This window comes from Colossoma macropomum, unplaced genomic scaffold, assembly GCF_904425465.1.
Source record: "Colossoma macropomum unplaced genomic scaffold, Colossoma_macropomum, whole genome shotgun sequence".
Lineage (NCBI taxonomy): Eukaryota > Metazoa > Chordata > Actinopteri > Characiformes > Serrasalmidae > Colossoma > Colossoma macropomum.
Genome location: NW_023494802.1, coordinates 34460245 through 34478165, shown reverse-complemented (window position 1 = coordinate 34478165; position 17921 = coordinate 34460245). Strand labels below are relative to the sequence as shown.

Sequence of the window (17921 nt, the reverse complement as noted above, 5' to 3'; positions counted from 1 at the left end):
GTGCTCAGGGCCTTGACGATGCTGACATAACAACAATCTCTTACTCAAAATTCCTTGAGATACAAGCAAGGACCAATCAGAGTCGATGGTTTTGTTTACAGCTGCCTGACTAACATGGCACAGTGAAGATATTCAGATGTAAGTAAAAATGCATTATTTATGTATTTATTTATTTAACTAGTCATTAAGCTGCATTGAGCTTGTAATCTGAATTGAGCTACTGTAGACAAACAAATGACCTCATTTAAAAAAACAAGTACAACCAATATGCTGGGTGCGGCACATGCAGGACCTGCAAGTCGCACAAGTCTGTCTCAAATGCATGCATTTGAATCAAGCAACCCAAGATCTCTTGCCCTATGCGTTGGCTAGCACTGAATGATGGGGGGAGGGAGGGCCAAAGAGAGCGAGACCAATTGTGCCATCTTGAAATCTCAGCCATGGATGGCTGTGGATTGAATAGTTTTCGAATTTTTTATTTCACTAGTTTTATTTATAGTGTTTGAGTGTACAATTATTGAAAGCAGTGAATAAAGATTTCCCAGAAGCATGTCAGTCTTTAATGACACTTCAGCTTTTTTGCCTCGTTATACTGCTTAAACATTTTTTAATTTAAAGCTACACATTGTAAGATATTAGAGGGACTTGGAAATCTCTCTGGTGGAAATGTGTAACTGCACGCAAAATGTGGAAGAACATTTAACAAAGTTGGGTGTGCTTCAAACTCCTTCCCTGAGCGTATGAATCTGTGTTGAAAGTATATCCAAAAAGAACACCATTCAAAACAAGGTTAAGGACGTGCCTTCCGAGGACATAAGTGAATTACCCATTATTATCTATTACTGTCATCATATCTTCATCTGTATAATGCTGATGTTGCATTTGAGACCTAAACATTGTGCCAGACCTTCTTTCTGAGCCGGTGCATGTGACGATGTGGTCAAAAAAACCACAGGGGATTCAGACCCAATGCCTCAGACTTTAAAATGACTATTTCAGGCTTTACAGGGTGACTCACAGCAGTGCACACACACCATATTTGAGCGTTTTTTGTCTCCTTTTTAAAAAGTATCAAATTATGAAATTTTAAAGGTTCTTTAATGTTTTTGTAAGAAGTTAAAAAATATATATGCATAAATATATATGCATGTGTGTATTTACATACATATCACTGTTGTCAAAAGAAAACCTTGTATCTCCAAAACGGTAACTTTACAGAAGTAAAAAACCTACTTTACTTTTAATGCAAGTCAATAAAAGCAGACTTTTTGCCAAGTCATTTTGATCCATTTCTTTTGGTTCATTCTTAATGAAATTTACACAATGTAAAGGGCAACAGACATTTTCAAATTATGTCAAAAACTAAAAAAAACGGCAAAAATGGAGATACAAGGTTTTCCTTTCGACAGCAGCGATATGATGCCCATTTGTATATATTATTTTGTTGTCCTGTCCAGTATTTATTGTCTAGTGTATTTATTGTATATTCTGCACTCGTTTCACGCTGTCTATTTTGTTCCAGTATAGTTCACAAGTTATACTGAGGAATGACAAAGACCACTTGCCTTGAAAAAAGTGAGCAGTCATCATTGACCCGTATAGAGCTAATTATACTTTTAAAAATGTCTTCACTTAAGCAGCTCTGTCCTAGGTCTTTGCCCGCCCCCCCCCACCTTGTGCAAACAGAAACTGTTCCCAGATGTACTGAAAAATGAAGTATACAACACTTGTTCCTTTAAAATAATAAAAATATTAATATTTATAAACTGATATTAAAAATGTGATTTTTCAAAGTTGATTATCACCCTGGCCCCAAAAACTTTGGTTACAGCACTAACAAGAAACAGCTAGCCTGAAGACCTATAGGCTAATTACAGATGGTATTGCGGTGCTCATTAAACCAAAGAGAGACTGTGATCAATGAAATAACTCAAACTCAAGCCACGTTTCTGAAAACCTTTGAAAAATATATTTGGTCCAAACACTGATTTGCAATATAAATAAAATGCAACAATAAGGCATGAGATCCTAATTGAGCTTAACAGCCTCTATTCTCTAAGCTACAAAATGTCTCTTCTCAGTCTTAAAGCTAAATTGCATAAAATAGCTAGAAAACATGTCAGGACTCTGTACTCTAGGCATTGGTACAAATATTCAACATTCAAAATATTGCTTTTTTTTCCAAGACACCTAAAGGTAGACAACCAGTCCGAATGTTAATCACTGTTCTAGCGCAGCTTAAAGACAGCAAAGCTGCTGAAAGCAGTGCGCTACAGAGTACAGCTGAATTCTATGCATTTGTTCTGTTCACACTGATAACAAGCTAAGGCAGTTTCCCTCCTTCACTCTGGAGTAGAGAGAGAGAGAGAGAGAGAGAGAGAGAGACAAAAAGCTCACACAGGAGGTTTAGTGTGTAAAATGTGGAACTGCTACAGGTTCAGTCACATCTCTTCAGAGAAAGAGCAGATTAAGTAGTGTCCCCTACCTTCAATGAGAGATATAAGATATTACAAGATGATTTCAGTCTCATCTTACCCTATTCACCAATAAATATGAACATGATTTACTTCACATTGATCATTATGTTTAAGTTCATCTTAAAAATGTCTTCCTTATCTAGTGTGCTTATGGAATCATGTCAGCTTTTGTAAAATATATATACAAAACCATCAGAGAGACACTCAAGCTGAGCAACGTGGAAAGATACAGCAGGAATCCTTTTCACTCCAGAGATGGTGCACTGGTGCTGCTACGCAAAAATAGTGGAGATGAAGTCACGGAATCGTTTGGCATATTGTTCTGGATGAACAGTGGATATTTCTGCACCGGCCTGAAAAAGAACAAGACAAATTTCTTGGATCTTTGCTAATTTCCAAGTTTTGGTCAACAATAAATGAGGCAATACATTAGTAATGGGCAATATGATAAAACTCCTCAACCAATGCTGCTGATTTAAAAGTTTATTCCAATGAACAACAGGTACTCTCTGAATAAGTGGGTTGAGAAATGCTTTTGAATTGTACGTATGAGGGTGTTTACTTCAAATACACACACTGGTGCCTGGCCCCACCTATCAGTACTGCATTCTACACTCCATACAAGCAACACATTTTAGTATCTCAGTGGATTTATACAGAATTCAGCTGATGCGCTTATAAGTGTGTGTGTATATCAAGTATTTTACAATGACTTTGACCATGGCTCAGCCAATTAAATTTCAGTGCTGGAACTATTAGTTTATTATATATTTGATGGATTGAGTCCTTGATTTTAGGCTTGTCGGTTAACAATTAATTGCCAACTAATGACGGTGATTAGTGATGGCAGCTGTCTGCTGTGGACGTTTCAATTAAGTCCAACTTTGAGATTTAAGCTACTTTAATGGATGTATTGGGAGTTCATGGATCCCTTCTACTTCATTTGTGCTATAGCAGAGGTGAACTATTTAATTTACTAAACAGTAGTAAAAACACTTGAATCAGTAAGTGAATTTCAGACATCAAGCAGAGTTCACCAATTGCATAAATCAGTGTTTCTCAACCCTGGCCCTGGAGGCCCACTGCCCTGCACTTTTTAGTGTTTGTCCTGCTCCCAACACACTTGATCCACCTAATCAGCTCATTAACAGCGCATTATTGAGTTTAAGTGGCTGTGTTAAAGCAGGAAATGCAGTAAAATTTGCAGGGCAGTGGGCCTCTAGGACCAGAGTTGAGAAACACTGGTAATAACAAACCAACATTAGTCGCCTAAGCGAGACTGAAGTTGTTTTCATTTTCATAACCACAGACATTTTAAACATTTTACACGCTGCATGGGCTTGAGGGCCATGACTGCAGTAACCAGATCCCTTCTGTTTTTGCTGTGTGATAAGCAGCAGACTGTAAACGCATTAGGGTCCTTGTTTTTAACTGTACTGCTGTCTTTAACTGCTGTGTTTGTGCTCTGCCAGTCAAGAGAGTTCTGTAAGTTGCCTTTACAGCAGCTCAGCATTAACATTATCTAACATTCCTCTGTCTGTTGCTTTGTAGCTCCGCATGCTTGTATACATTCTGTTGGTGTAGAGATCTATGGTGCTTAACGGAAATTATGAGTGCACTGTGGGAGATTGTAGTAACCTCAAAATCATTCTGAAATTCAATTTTATGATTCAGACAAAGAGAGAAAAACAGCTGATGTATGTAATAGCACCCTACAATGCAGACAGTGATCCATTTTGGTTGTAGCCCATGTCAAACTAACAAATTTACGACTGGAGCTTTTCATTAAAATAAAACAAAATGGGCAGTGTAATCACAGTATAAAATGAAATATATATATATTTTTCCCCCAGCACTGAAAATGGAACCCACTTGAAAACGTTTAACCAATTTAACATTTAACCAACCAATTTATTTGCAAGTGTTTCTGCACCATCTTGCCTTAATACTCACCCCATGCTTAACAGTCTTCGCAGCGTGTGCAGCTTTCTTCTTGGTATCATACTGCGTCAACACGTCAATAAGGCCCATGAAGTACACTTCCCTCTGCGGTGCTCCTGGAAACCAACAGGAAATGATACGCTTACTTTAAGACTCTCTCTGCCAATTAGAGCCCTGTGTGTCCGACACTTCAGCGTTTTATTTGTTTCCTTCTTTAACTTGACCCAGACTAGACATTTTCTTTTCAGAGAATGGTGAAGTGACTCATAAATAACAGTAGTGTGATACCACACTTCCTCAATGATGAATCAACTTCCGCTCACCTTTCCGAGAAAACTAACCTGGGGCACTTTTGACGGCGTACACGTCCACATACGGGTCAAACTCCCCAGGACCCAGCGGTTTAAAGGAGTTCATGTAGCCGGCGATGCCCTCGGGGGACGTGCCAAAGGAGCCCACTTGCGGAGCTGGATTGAGGCCATTCTCTGCCTCTCCTTCATCCTCACAGCTGGGCTCCTCAGCCTCCTCTTCCTCACGTTCGGCCCGTCCCACGTCATGGATGCCCAGCAGTAGGCTGTAGTCCATTATCTTCAGTTTCACTAGGAACTACAACACCCAGAACATTGCAGGAAATGAGAAGATATTACACACCCCAGAACCCTGGATTTATGCTACCACTCAAAAAATTTATGTTTGTTCTTTTTAATAATTAACAATAATTTATGCACTGTTGATTTAAATGTCATAAACTAGACACTGTCAGAAAAAAGGTACTATCCTGGTCAATTTTACTCCCCCAAAGTACAAAGAATGGTCCTTAAAATCCAACTGTGTACATTAAATGAGTTTTATAGGTAAATTACTTTCACTTTCACTGGGGAAATTGGCATTTCACCTGTTAAAGGGATGCAAGATATATCGACAGCCAATGTATTATTTGCTGGTAAACAGAAAAACTTTTTGGACCAATATTGAAATTCTGGCTGATTCTGGACAATAATTACAACCGATTACTGTTGGCGTCCTGTTTTTAGCTTGCAACCTTTTGAATGCAACTACGCAGCTTTTCTTAAAGAGCCTCCATGGCTCATTTTTTGCTTGTGCATGCACTGAAGCTTGTGCAGAAGCAAGTGTAGTTAACTGTGGTGGGAATTTCCCTTCTTCTAGACCACACAGTGCCCTCTGCTGGTGGCTCTGCCCTTCCCTGTAACAGTTGTTGATGCTAAGTAATGTAATTAGATAGTATTAACACTAATAACTGATGAATTTACAATGAATGTTCTAAAAAGGCAGAGACATTTAAGACTTCTGTTGACTGAGACAGCAGCAATGATACAAAGGTAAGTATAATATATGAGTAGTTTCAAATTTCTGTTTAACTATGTTTAGTTAATTTAGCTTAAATTCATGATCCATCTTAAATTCTGAGGCGATTAAGATCAGCTAACAAAAATCTTGTTTAGGACTGATGGTTCAGCAAAGTATTCCAGTGTTTAATACCCAGTCAATTCATATACATTTATAGAGATATCGTTTCACATCCTATTTGAATCAGCTGTTAACCTGTTAATTCCATGTTCAGACACACTGTGGTGAGATGAGAGCCTAAGGATGCGCTCAGCTGCACTTCGAATGTTAAAACAAGAGCCCAAAAATGAATTTGCAGGGGACCATTTACTTTTGTGTACATATCTAGATTTTTTTTTTGGACAGCCTCCTATTAGGTTATAATAAGGTAATGATAATCTTAAACACTGTTAGCTGTGGTAGTCAATTCTATATCCTTGCTCTTAATTTTTTAGGTATTGTTATATCTATTTCCATACTGTTGTGAATGGCTTTAGATAAGAGTGTCTGCTAAATATCAAAAACATCTACATGAAGGAACATAAGACATTAAGATAATTATTAAGCTCAACTAATTGTAATTATTGGTTTATGATATGGGTATCATAACCACAATAAGATGTTAATTATTGGTTATCGTATTGGGCCCAGAAAGTCTGTAGTGGTGCATCTCTAACCTAACGAGTTGAAATAGAAAAATAAAATAAAAAGTCTGCAGTCAAGACAGGATGTATGGAGTCAATACAATTTAAAAATAATATAATTGCAATGCAATATGATGCTATCATGTTCCCTACCTAAACATACTAAGAGTGTATATATGAAGGTACCACCCCAGTAACAGTGTTTGTACCCTGAAAGGTACATTTTATACCTGAGAGTGCAGAAGGCATTTTTTAGGTATTTTATTTTTTTCCATATTCCATTCAGATTACAGATAGTATCCTAATTATTATTTATCATAATTATCTGAAACCTGTGAAGTTGTATAGTACTAGCATATTAGAATTATTTTATACATATATCTGCAACCAAATTTGTTTCATATTGCTGATAAGTGACTTCAAACATTTGAACTACAGTATCAGTCTGATACAAACCTAGTTACAACCAAACCGTGCTTAATCAATTCTGCATAGACTGATGTTCACAATACATAGTGCTACAAGCTCTGACAATCCACATACTGAATTCTCTTCCATCTTACCTCCACATCTCTGTTCAGCTTCTCCATTATCTTTTCTTTCTGCTCCTCTGTCACATAGACCTTTTGCATGTTGTTCCTGAAATCCACGTCCTTGAAGGTCGGTAACTCTTTTACCTGCCATTACCACAGCAACAAGACATTACAGTATGATCTAACAAGGAGTTATTTTAATAAATATTGTATTCTATGGAAAAAAAATCTCATTGAATACCTTCTCTTTATCACTGGCCTCACGTGATACCAAGGAACCCTGCATCAAAACAACAGTTAAAGTATTTCAAACAATTTAGCAAACAGACAGATGTGATCATGAGTCATCATAAAATATCAGCTTGGTAGTAGAGAACACCCTCTTGTGGCCTTCTTTCAGTAGCACAATTGGATGCAGCTGCATTGGAGTGGGACTACAGGTCTAAGAGCAAGTGCTACGCAATGACAAATGCATGGCAAACCAAGTGCCTGGGCTACTGATTGAAAACAAAGATAAAACAACACATTATCATCCTGGCATCTCTGATCCTCAGTGTACACTCCTGTGCAAAAAACAGGCCAAGCCCAAAATACGTGTGTTTTTCTGAAGGTTTTGGCCTAGCAGGAGTCCAGATTTAAACCAAGTAGCGCATATTTGGTCTCCTATTATACACAAACTAGCTTGGCAATGTTTTTCAAATGTTTCAAGCCATCAATGCTGAGTCAAACTTCTTTCTGTAAAAGGATGTCTGGTGGGTAAACTTGGAGACTTCAACATTTAAAGAAATCAAAGGGAAAAGCTATCCCATGCTAAGTTACTTTATTTGTTTGTCTATCAACTTTGTTTATTTGTTTGCTTCTTGGCCATTTTTTTGCATGAGAGTGTACACTAAAACAATTAGAGATGGCATGATAGCAACACTGAAACCATGAGTATCAGTTTATATTTTTTCTTCAAAAATTACTAAGCTTTAAAATGAGCTATTTATAATTAAAACACCGCACCCAACATGCTCAAACATCTCAAACACACTACTTCCCCAGAGGAAAAAAATACAGCTAACACCACATCACACAATGTGAGTGTGTGCTATTTCAGGCTAGATTCGTTACATGATTGAATCCGACTGATTATTCTTCCTCCCTCCAATATCTGATTCAGCATTCTCTACCGATATCAACAAGGAATATGAATTCCAAATTATTGGAAAAATGTTCTATTATTTAAAGACAGTCAAGGTAAATTGGCAAATGTTTGTGTTAGATAAGTAACAATGGCTGCCTCTTCAGATGAGATCATAAGCTAAAAGTGCTAATAAGTGTCATGTTGGATGCTGATGAGGACTCATCTTCTATTTGAGATATTCTCTCCTCAGTGGACGATCAACATGCTGTTTGTCAGAGAAATATATTGTCATTGTTTCTGGACATAGCTAACATCAGCTAGAGTAGCTAGCCTAGACAGTGATATAGTTGTGCTAAATTTGCCCTCCCAGTCACGTCCTTCACTATGTGTCTTTGGCAAAAAGCTCAAGTTCAGACATTCGCATTTCTCTGAATTGTTAGCCTGTATATTTACTCTGTCTTCCTGCGATGAAACATAACAAAAACCTGAATAGTGATTTCCGAATGTCAGATCTGTGCCATCCCTTATAGCACAGTCTCCACTACATTTGCTGTGGTTCAGCTCTGAAGTATCTTACCTTAAGATCGTATTTCCTGTGGACGACAAGTCGGTGGCTGAACATGTTCCTCATGACGATGAGGTAAGTGTCCTCACTCTCCACACTGACGCGGTACATGCCCAAAAACTGGGGGAGAAGTGTGCTGCCATGACACTTCACTATGTGCTGCAACAGAGTATAAAAATCTATCAGTGGCTGTAAATTTACCAAGAAATGGTGGTCCTCTGGTAAAGAATCCAAACCCTCGTCAAATCATTGGGCTGGCCTGAATGTCTGGGTACCCGTGCGGAAGAAATGAAGATTGATTCCGCAGACATAAGGCTGCTCCTTGGTTTGATGAGGATCCTTCACCAGTAATTAGTATCATATACATCTGCGCAAGTAAATTTATTTTATATAACATAAAACAGTGATTCCTTAAACAGTTTCCCACAACAATCTCAGACTTAAGAGACTACAAAAAGGTGTACATAACACCACAAACTGCATAGTGATGTTGTGTGATATTTTTCTCCCTATCATGACACTTGTCTGTGTAATTAACACCCCTATGATCGTAGCTATTAGGAAATTTAGAAAAGTAAGTGCAAAAGACTCACTCTAGATGTAACGTGTGATGATTTTTTTTTTCAGTATTAGTGCGTCCATTCTTTGCCAATTACAGCTTCCATTCTTTTCAGGAGACTCGCTTTCAGTTTAAAAAAAAATCTCCAGGGATATATATTTTTTTTAGATCTCCATGGTTCAGTCTTTGAAGTCTGTCGCATTTCCTGCTTCTTACGACCGAAGCAATCTCAAGAGTTCTGGACTCTGGGGTGGAGTCCACTGTTCTAAAACCCCCAAGAGCTCCTTTGTTTGATTCGCAAATGTTCTTTTTTGTCCATTTCATTTTCTCATTAATGGCCTCTTGACAGCTACACATCCTTTCAGACTCATAGTGCCAAGTTGTTTTTTTGTGCACAGTGCTGTACATATTGTGTAGTTGCTGTTTATACATGACATTTAAAATAGTATTAATTACATAAATGTAATACAGAATGTATTAATACACTCTGTATACACAGAAAGTGCACAATTTTACATTCTGAATCAGACTCTGACATTAGTAATGTAAAGTTTTAACATAACAAAACATTCAGCTGGGGACCATAACCCAGAATTCTCAAAACAAGGTCGCAGCCACCTCTGGGATTAATAAATTACAAAGTGCACAGTTTCTTCACTGCTTGTTTCTCAAACTATCCATGGCGTAATTACGATCTGTTTAGTCTTCAGCAGCACTATGTAACCTATTGCAATACATTAATGTAAGCAAGGACTCATTCTGCCTGAACAGTACATGAGAGAGGTAAAGTGCAGAGGATGCATACGACTAGAAAAGGCATACAGATGAGCAGACAGAGAGCAGAAAATCAAAGACTCTGGTGCAGCTTGCAAGCCCAAACATCTGTTTATGACGCAGCAAATATGCTGAACTCCTGACAAATTCCTGGGTAAGTGAAATCAAGCCCTCGGGACCTATGTAAAATCTGAACGTCCTCCAAAAACTACAGCAAAGCAGCAGTTCTGTTTAACCTCTGCTCATTCCGCTGCATTTAAATAATCAGATAAAAAACCCACTCTCACACAGCTTTCATGACATGACCACTGCCATTAAACAAACATCTGACTCAGCTCTTCAGCCACACAATGGGGTTACAGTGTTACTGTATTTAAAAAAAAGGGGGGTTAACCACACCCACCATCTTCCACCTGCTAACACACAATGATGCACATCAGTATTAGCATGTAAAGTCCCTGTCAACATGGTTTCAAATGTTTAAAATTTTGTTTTAGTAGTAAAAATATGCTGCAGAAGCAGCACTGACCAGTGTTGTATTCAAGAAATAGTTAAATTAATACAATTTAATAGTAGATAAGCGCACACACTCATTAAATGTCTATAGTTCCACAAATTCATGTGTAGAGTTGAGCCAAGCTTACATATTTGAAGAGTTGAGCCAAGCTTACATATTTTTTTTGAGAGTGAAATGTAAGCCAAAAACATAGATTACAAACATTACTCAACACTGCCCACTAAAAAGGTTAAAGCTAAAAGTCTGTTCTCATGAGTCCCATGACTTCATGAGTCTCAATGAATGTATTTACTGCTTTCTTTTATTTACACTTATTTGCCACAACCCAATTCGCATTTTGTTTGTGGCGGCATATTGTTATTGTGAAATCTAATGGAAAATGATAACTGTAATCATCGAAAATAACTGCTATTAGGCGATTCAGGCGATTATGTAATAACTGTGATAGGCCTACTAATGAAATTTTGTAGCTAATGTTCGAGAACTCAGGCTTTTATCTTATAATGGGCAGATCACAGACATATTGTGTCCAATATTTGAATGCTCAACAGCAATTATGTTAGCTACTGAGCTGGCTCACCGCTGCACTTGAACACATGCTCCCGTTATGAGTCAGCATGGCCATATTTGCAGACACAGTGGAGACATCTCGTGTCTTATCGTGCGCCATGCCTGTAAAGTTCAACTGTGGAGAAACCCTGAGCCTTGATGCCGTATTGTGGGCTAAGCTAACGCATCATTTTATTCCTACAGTTAAGGTGGAGAGCTAGCTATTATGCGCTCATAAATAAAGTTAATCGCTTATAAGTGAATTCTGCAACAGGTGGCTAAAGCAAGAAGGGAGCAGCATTTGGCTACACTACAAACAAAGGTGTACTAAACCATAACAAGCACTGTTAACAAATTTAGAAAAGCTTAAACACCTACTTGCTGAGAGTTTTGGCTGGGCGCAGCAGTCAGTTTATGTGAGTGAGTGGAACGCGAGTTGCTGACAAACACATATCGCTAACTCTGATTGGTATTTTGGCAGATCTGATAACACCCGTACTGTCACACCCAACTCAAATCAAACAGAAGAAAACAGTAGAAAATTTCAAAAATTTTCTCAACAGAAAAGACCAACGCTATTCCTTCTCTGCCAGTTCACAGTAAAATCACCACAAAAACTATAGGCGACAGTTAGATGTTAATCAGAAACGTGAGTGGACAGGAGCTTTAAACTATCCTACAAGTACAATTTGCTTTACATAAGAAGTGACAACAGTCAGCAGTACGAAAATAAGCAAGGGCATTTGCCTATGTCAGGGAAGTGTAGGGGAATATGAAAATGGCCTGACGTACGGAGGTAACACACAACATGCACAGTTGCCCTATTTTCCTTTATTGGAGGCCAGAAGGGGGATAAAAATAGACGAAGGGTGAATTCTTCAGGCACAGAGGATTTCTAAGACAGATCACCCTCACTTAGGATGAGATAAGCATACAAAAATGCACAAGACCTTAAAATGTCTTGCATTTTAAAAATTTGGATGCTACCACATTGCTTTTTTTGTACAGTTTTGTACAGTTAAAGATCCTAATGCTGCTCATCACATGGCAAGTCTAAGATTTCTTGATTCATTGAATCATTTTCTAAAGAATCACAACTGATTTGAATCACCACTATCAAATAACTAACAAATGGTTTAAACTTTCATTGACAAATTACTAGTAATAAAATATTTTGCAGAACATTTGTTAAGAAGGTCTTTTTCACCATTGAATTGGTGTCTCTTATGCTATGTCACCTAGAAGCATGGCTAACTTAAATGTTCATGCTACTGATTCAGGAACAGACTTGAGGGACTAGCAGAAGTACCTGGTGATATTCGGACAGGATGCTGTGCATGTCCGCTACATCCTCGCTGGAGATCTGCTTGACCACTAGAGTACGGTCATATGAAGTGAAGAGACCCTCGCCCTGCCCGTCCCCTTTCACAGGTGGGCTGCGGGTGAGGGACACCTGAAGAATAACACACGCACAAACAAACGGCATATCAAAAAGAGCTGCAACAGTTGGGTAATAATTCATCATCAGCACTAATTATGGAAAAAAGCTGGCACATACTACAAGTAGTCATTCTGACAGACTACAGTACAGGAAGTGCAGAGGTGATATGATTGTTTCATTGCACAATAAAACAGGAAAAGTTCTTGTTACATAGAAGAAACTGATGGTGGCTACTTGATCCCCTGCCCAATTTGTACTGAGTATGTCATGCGTGCATATACTATGTTACATTTACTGGCACTCAGTGCGTACTGCATAAGGGTAAACTTTACATATATTTATATAATTATAACATTGTGTACAAAGGACCATTTTATACTGTACATTTTATTTTTTTCTCTATATATTAAACTGAGCAAATAAATTGTGCACTTAAATTAACCGAAAAATTCTGTATTTAAATGTGCTTCCTGTAGAGGGTGTGTTAACTTAGGTATGTGGAAAAGTGAATGTATACTACTGCTAGCTTGGCACCAACGCTGCAAATTCCAAAGATGTGCTAGCAGAAATTTGTTCTATCACAGCAGTAGTTATTAAATAATTAAGAAGTACTTACACAGTTACTTCAGCTTTAACCAGTGGTGGACAGTAACGAAGTAAATGTAATTCGTTACTGTACTTAAGTAGTTTTTTTGTGTATCTTTACTTCAGCATTTCCATTTTGGGCGACTTTTTACTTTCACTCCACTACATTTCAAAGTCAAATATCTTACTTTTTACTCCACTACATTATGCAAAATCTGTTGCTCCTTCTGGTTTATGTGTGTATAAAAACGTTATGTCAAAACGAAAGAAGCGTTGAAAGAAACGGTTCAACATCAGTGCAGCAGCGTATAAGTTTTACATTTTAAAACCTAAATGATGGAACTAACCTAACTTTGTGTTAATAGACCACAATACAGAAATATGTACATATATGAAGTTGTGACTGGCATGTGTCTTTTTTCTGAATTTAAACAAACACTATTTCATTTTATAGTACATTTGTTTTGGCTAGTTTATGTTTATGAACAAAGACCTACAGATTCAGTATAGTTAAGGAAAACTCATTTGTGAACCTGTATTTAAAGCAAGTTTTTATTAAACTTAAACTTGTAGCTAAGTTGCAATAGACATCAGCATCAGACTAATTAATGACATTCTATTAAAATGAATTAAAAAGTATTTTCACCTAAAATGAGTTAATGAAGCCAAAGTCTTCTTACAAAAATGGTAATAGGACATTAGAGTCATAATTAAACTTTTAGTACTTTTACTTTCAATACTTAAGCACATTTGAAGGAAAATACTTTTGTACTTTTACTCAAGTGGAGGTGTAAATGGAGGACTTCTACTTTTACTGGAGTAATATTTCACCTTGGGTATCTCTACTTAATCTCAAGTACATGATTTGTGTACTTCGTCCACCACTGGCATTAACCCGTGATGTAATGATATACACGGCTGGTAACAATGAAGTGACAACACTGAACGTGATGACATATGTTACCACCAAGCCGATCTGGTAATACAATGCCATAAAAACACAGCCATGTGCATGACCTGTTTAAGATGTTTCTGAACCTTTCACAACATTCCTAGTCTTAAACTGCCCCATCCCAACTTTTTTAGAATGTGCAGCAGGCATCAGTTTCAGAATGAGTGTATATTTACAAAAACACAACTACAATAAGGTAAAGCATTACACATCTTTGTGCCGTTTTCCTTCAAGTACAACTCAAAGTAGATTTAAAAGTAGATAAATCACTGCTTTCTGTTTGTATTTGCATTTTACCTACTGTTCCAACTTTTTTGCATTTGGGTTTGTAAAAATAATTCTGGGGTTTACTTCACGAAGCTGATGTATTACTTTCCTTAGAACCTCTTTTAAGAACAAATTTAAGAAAAATCTTCAGCAGATATTGGTGAATGAGGCCCACTGTGTGCATGGTCATATTTAATGTACGCTTTATGCAACTTGATGTGTAATTCAGTAGTACCTCACATGTGGACTTCTTATTTAGCCTCTGAAAAAACTCTAATGGAGCTAGTATTTCACCAGCTGCATGTGCAAACTTGAAATGAATACATTAATGCTAATGGACTGATCAGGTGAAACATTTTGCAAGAAGCAGACACATTAATATGCATTAAATACCTGGTAGTCCAGATCTTCAATGCCAAATCGCTCTCGCAGGTTCCTGAAGACTTGAGGACAGTATTCTTTGAATTTAAAATGTCCAGGCAGATTCTCCCTGTAAGGAGAAAGTCTAGTCACTTTATGCATCCCATAATTACTGTCTCTGCAGCCAACAGGCTCCCTCAATCATTTCTAACTAACACACACCACAGGAATTTCTTACTTCTTACATCTGCCTGTTCATTTCCAGGCACTTCTGTTAGTTATGGCTCCAGTCATTATAATAACCAACATGTATGAAAGCCTGTGCCTCAGTAAAAACAAAAAGGCATCTGACAGTGTTTATGATGAACTCATCATGACCAACATTCAAAAAATTTCAGCCCTTTCATAAAACAACTGAAATGTGACCAGGCCTAACCAATAATAAGAAATGATTTACTGATATAGACTGATATACTGCCAAGAGTAAATATGCTGCCACAATCATGGGCTGTGTGGGGAGATTACTTGTTGAAGAGATGGTTGTTGACTTTGATTTTGGTGTTGGCTTTAAAGTCATCCGGGAGAAGCATGACTGGAACTGGAACTTGGTTTAGGTCATTTATCTGAAGAAGAGAAAAACACAAATATGTCATGTAATGCTTTAAATATTCAAATGCACCAGAGCGGTAAAAGCCTTTATGGAAAACAGTACAACGGTGTGAACATCACTAAGCATGTTAACTGAAAGGGTCTAGTTTTGAAATAACTACCCCCAAAATCTTCAGTGCCTTTGGGTGTTGAGTAAAGCTTTCACTTAAACAATCTAAAGCAAGTGGTTCCCTACTCCAGTTCTCTTGTCCATCTGTACTGCCCAGTCCTGTGTTTTCCCTGCAACTGAGTCATATCATTAGCTAACGATCAATCTGATTTAGGTGTATTAGAGCAGTGTTCCTCAACTCTGGTCTTGGAGGCCCACTGCCCTGTACATTTTACAGCTTTTCCTGCTTTAACACAGCCACTAATAATAACGGGCTGTTAATGAGCTGATTTGTTGGATCAGATGTGTTTGGAGCAGGGAAAAAAATAAAAAGTGCAAGACAGTGGGCCTTCAGGACCAGGGCTGAGAAACAGTGCGTTAGAGGAAGAATGTATGAAACAGCAGGGCAGGTGGGCAAGACTGGAGCTAGGATACACACTACTGAAGAGCTAACATCAGTTATTGATCAGCTAGCGACATAAAGTCTGTTCTGCTCAAAATATAAGCTAACATTACGTTAGAAGTTCATAAATCTACCAGGCATCTGAAAAATGAGCAGTTACTGATCCTATTTAACCTGACAGGATCCACCTGAAGTGTGATCCTACTGCATCTCACAGAATGGGTAATTAGCTAACCGACGCTTTATAACGCTAACTACATTTGCAAGATAATAACACGCACTCCGTCTAGAGAGTAAATACTACATAAATGCTGTCAATAATAAGCGGAATGAAATTCAGAATCACTGAATAAATCAAATCCGCCTCCACTTTTAACGTAGCTGAATGTAGCTGAATTTAGCCTTTTAGCTTCAGTGCTTGTGTTTATGTACGAGTTCCAGATTGGCTTCGTGTAACGTTAGGTTAGCTAGCTCGGCGATACCACATGTAAACAACTCCATTTCTGCCTCCTATGTGGAGAAATAAATGGTTCAGGCTAATTCACATCCCTCCTGGACGAGCGCATAACGTCGAAACGAGGTCGTAGCATAAACTGTTAGCCTACAAAAATGGGAGTTGTCTGTGGAAGTTTAACGAAGCTGAGGGAAAAAAAAACCTACCGAATGATTCACACCCCACATAAAGACGCTGAGCACCGGGTCGCTGGCCCGGAAGACTTTCACCTTCTGCTGGACAAAATGCTTCTTTTTGGTCTTGGTTTTGGGGGCCAGTATGACCATAGGGCCGGTGCTGCTGTGAGAGGCCATCATGCGGCTTGCCCGCCTGGCTGGCTGTGAGAAAGCTGTAGCAGCCCGTTTCTCTCTGCTGTCGCTGCTTTTCCTGCTCCTGCTAGCAGAAGGAACCGACTCCTTTTGAACCGATTCATTTAATTAAACCGAATGAGCCGTTTCGCAAGTCCAACTGAATCGACCTTTTTGTTTGCTTTCAATCGAGCATTAACGTATCTGGAGGGGATGAAATTGACCTGGTTAAATCGTTGTAGAAATTACTCCGGTCGGGCCGAAAACCAGTGTATATGAAGATGAGGATAAAATTGACTTGACTTTGAATCAAGGAATCAGTGAACGGACGTTCGATTCACTGACACGAACAGTTAGCCAGAATCGGTTCAGTAGACTGACTCGAATTTTTCCGGCTGGCGCCTCAGCTGTCAGTCAAAGGTCGAGTGGGCGAGCAGCATACCGCAACCGCTCTTCGTCGTTGTCTTTAACTTCTCCTGGCCTGGTTTCTTCACACACTTGTAACTTTTGGAGCACACATAGTACCTGAATAACCTTCTTCCACCTGCTTTATGACAGTGCTTTATGACAGCTAAGTGAGAAATCGCCAAGAAATGTCTCCGGTTGGCTCACCTGGCCCCTCCCTGATTGGACAGATGTGGGGAGCCAATGAAACGGGTCATACTGAAATCATGTGATGTATTGAATGCGGAAACCTGTAGTTCTTTACTGTAGGAAGTTTAGCATGAGCGTGTGCCTGTAGCCCAGGACAGTGGTTTTCATCCTGCGGGCCGCGGCCCCCCAGTGGGCTGTAGTGGTATTGCTAGGGGGCCTTTGGCATTACCACAAAACTAATGTTATTCATACTCCTAGTCCTTCATCAGTTGTCACAGAACACTGCCCACAGGACGCTGATGGCTGGATATTTTTGGTTGGTGGACTATTCTCAGTCCAGCAGTGACACTGAGGTGTTTAAAAACTGTTGGTGTAAAAAGCACTGTTGTGTCTGCAATGCACACCAACACACCACCACCACGTCATTGTGGTGCTCAGGATGATCCACCACTCAAAAAATACCTGCTATGTGGTGGTCCTGTGGTGGTCCTGATCACTGAAGAACAGGGTGAAAGTGGGATAGCAAAGTATGCGGAGCAACAGATGGACTACAATCTGTAATTGCAGAACTACAAAGTGCATCTATATGGTAATAATTCTCTTTTTGTTTGTATGGAATTTATCCATCATGGGTAAATGGCTACAAACAGAAATTTATATATATATATATATATATATATATATATATATATATATATATGTACATATGATATTTGATATCAATTGTTG

General features: G+C 38.5%; 1 protein-coding gene across 1 annotated transcript; it reads right to left on the bottom strand.

Moving 5' to 3' along the window:
- Window positions 1-1946: 1946 nt before the first annotated feature.
- On the bottom strand, window positions 1947-17211 carry pip4k2ca (phosphatidylinositol-5-phosphate 4-kinase, type II, gamma a). The gene is made up of 10 exons (XM_036592072.1): window positions 16458-17211; window positions 15163-15260; window positions 14671-14767; window positions 12342-12485; window positions 8646-8792; window positions 7184-7222; window positions 6973-7086; window positions 4760-5024; window positions 4431-4534; window positions 1947-2830 (listed from the first exon to the last, which is right to left on the bottom strand). The coding sequence occupies exons 1-10, from the start codon at window positions 16605-16607 to the stop codon at window positions 2750-2752; spliced, it is 1239 nt and encodes a 412-aa protein (XP_036447965.1). The 5' UTR covers window positions 16608-17211; the 3' UTR covers window positions 1947-2749.
- Window positions 17212-17921: the final 710 nt, after the last annotated feature.